At 59.1% G+C, this 2,305-nt stretch overlaps 1 protein-coding gene across 8 annotated transcripts in view; it reads left to right on the top strand.

Moving 5' to 3' along the window:
- The first annotated feature begins 160 nt into the window (after positions 1-160).
- The window catches only part of ADAMTS13 (ADAM metallopeptidase with thrombospondin type 1 motif 13), a 33,404-nt gene continuing 31,259 nt past the window's right edge, over positions 161-2,305 (top strand). For 3 of the 8 annotated variants that reach the window (XM_053908520.1, XM_053908517.1, XM_053908519.1), the window contains exons 1-2: positions 166-473; positions 2,147-2,265. In XM_053908520.1, the coding sequence (XP_053764495.1) occupies positions 2,228-2,265 (38 nt within the window). In that variant the 5' untranslated portion in view covers positions 166-473; positions 2,147-2,227. Of the gene's footprint in view, positions 474-1,300; positions 1,389-2,146; positions 2,266-2,305 lie in introns of those variants that run through there. The other 5 variants (XM_053908524.1, XM_053908521.1, XM_053908523.1 and 2 more) reach the window with 5 other exon arrangements.

The raw sequence follows: 2,305 nt of genomic DNA, 5'->3' as shown, positions 1-2,305 counted from the left end.
TGGGGTAGGCCCGGGGCCCTGCCGAGAGCCGGGACGGGGGACGAGAGACGCGTGCGCCGGAAAAGAACTGGGGGGCCGCTGTCGGTGTAGCACCGCAGCTGGGCCGGCCGAGCGCGGGGGCGCAGGCGACCGCGAGGGGGCGCTGGGCGGACGGGCCCCGGTTGGGGAGCCGCCGGAGGGGGGGGGGGGGCGGGTAGCGGAGCGAAAGGCGCGCGGGCCCCGCCCCTCCCTCCCCGAGTGGGGAAACTGAGGCCGCGAGACGGAAAGAGGGCCCCAGAGCGCTGGTAGAGCGGCACGTGCGCCCTGGGGCTGCAGAAGCACTTGAGCCACGTCCGGCAGCAGTGAGAAAGCGTGATGACAACGCTGCGTATTAGTTTGCGCGACAGCGGTGGTAATAAATCACTAGCACGCCTTGCGTGGCCCCTCGGTACCTTGATGAGCCCATGACGCCTTCGCTTCCCTAAAGCTTCGCCGTGAGTATGTGTGTCGTGCGGGGGGTGGGGGGGTTTTCAGAGAAACTGATCACAAACGAACCAGGTAATTCTGGATGCGGGTAACTGTCGCTAAGGTGATAAAGCGAGATGCTGGGGAAGAGGGTGACCAGGGGTGTGGTTACCAGACAAAATGCAGGGGGCCCGGGGGAATGGGAATTTCTGATAAAGGGTAGTTCTTGTATAAATGTGTCCGATGCAAGAGCGGCACTATTTGGGGCATACATCAACTGAACCAAACAAAAAGTATTCTCTGTTTCCCCAAAATTCAAATTTGACAGAGTGCCCCGATTTTTATTTTCTAAATGTGACAACCCTACCCGGAGGTCGCTTAGATCAGGTCCTAAGGGAAGGCCTCCTGAGCGGGTGACATTTGAGCTGAAACTGGAACGTAAAGCCAGGGCTCGGAGGGAAGAGCAGTATCTGGACAGTGAGAAGCAGGCTGGTGTGGCTGAGGCTCTGCGTGCAGGGAGAAGAGGCTTAGAGATGCAGGCGGAGGGATGGCCGGGGCCAGTCTGATCTGTGATTACAGAGCCTTGGAGGCCTCAGGAAGGGGTTTGGACGGTTTACCCTAAGGGCAAGGGGAAGCCATCGATTGTTACAGAGCTGGGGGGTGATGCAATCTGACTTGAGTTCTTAAAGTCAAGTCGCTGCCGCTCTAAGAGAAATGGGATGGGGAGGACGTGAGGGAGAGAGCAGGGAGGCCAGCGGGAACCCATGACAGATGCCCAGACCGGCAGGGATGCAGCTTGGATTGGGGCGTGTGTCCATCCGGGTCTCCGGAGAGCAGTCACAGAGCGAGTCAGGATGTGCGCAGTGTGAATTAGGATGGAATACCTGGGAAAGGGAAAGGCAGAAAAGCAGGATGGACAGAGAGAGCCTCAGACGGTCCTGCAGGTGTGGTCGGGGAATGGCAAGCGGATTGGCCCAGGATGGCGTCGGGGCAGCCTCCCTGATAAAGAGGAGGAGAAGCCAGGAGACCTTGAGATCCCCCTCTAGCTGTCAGGGGAGTTGGGGGGCGATGTCCTGGAGGTGGGAGGGAGTGTGAAACAGTGCTTTGGAGAGGGTGGCTGAGAACCTTCCAGAAAGTGGAGTGGGCTGCCAAGCAGTCGGTGACATGTGGTGCCACTCGCCTGGTTCTGTGACGGTCCTTGGCCGGCGGGGGCGGGGGGGGGGGGAGTGAGGAGTGAGTTCAGTGGGGGGCCGGGCATCTGCCCTGGGCGAGGAGGGTGAAGTGCGACGGGGCCATTTATGTCAAGGGGCTTTAAGTAGAGCCGGAGTCCATTAAGGAGATGGGCCGTATTCACCTCCTCGCCATCCTCACCGGGGGAACCATGCACTTTTGAACTGGGCCAAAGTGCCAATGTTCCAAGGACCGAGCCTGAACCCTTGCAATCAGCTAGCGAGAGGTTGTTTACTGACAGCGTTAGTCGAGGTGTGTCTTACACGGGTTTAACTTGCGGCCACCAACGCCAGTGTGAAATTCTCTGTAAGCAATGCCCACGAGCGAGCCTGCTTTTGCCGTAAAGGCCCCTGACTTTGGCTCCCTGGTGGGGCACTGTTTGGATTGTGACCCAAATCTCCGTGGCCTGAAGTGCCGTTCTTTGATCCCAGATAAATGGGCTTGTGTAATTATCACCTCCGGACAATTTTAGGTTGACAAGGGGAGTTGAGGACAGGAGAGCGGGGCAGATCATGGGCTGTCCGTGGACGTGAGCGGGTTGTTGGAGGCTGGAATGCTGCTGTGTCCGGTGCAGCCTGTCACCAGCCAAGGGTGAGTAACCCAGCCCCAGTTCTAGAATCACGCCTGGGTC

The sequence above is a fragment of the Panthera pardus genome, unplaced genomic scaffold (assembly GCF_024362965.1).
Source record: "Panthera pardus isolate Hobbes unplaced genomic scaffold, ASM2436296v1 HiC_scaffold_20, whole genome shotgun sequence".
Taxonomy (NCBI): domain Eukaryota; kingdom Metazoa; phylum Chordata; class Mammalia; order Carnivora; family Felidae; genus Panthera; species Panthera pardus.
This window is presented reverse-complemented; position numbering and strand designations above follow the sequence as displayed.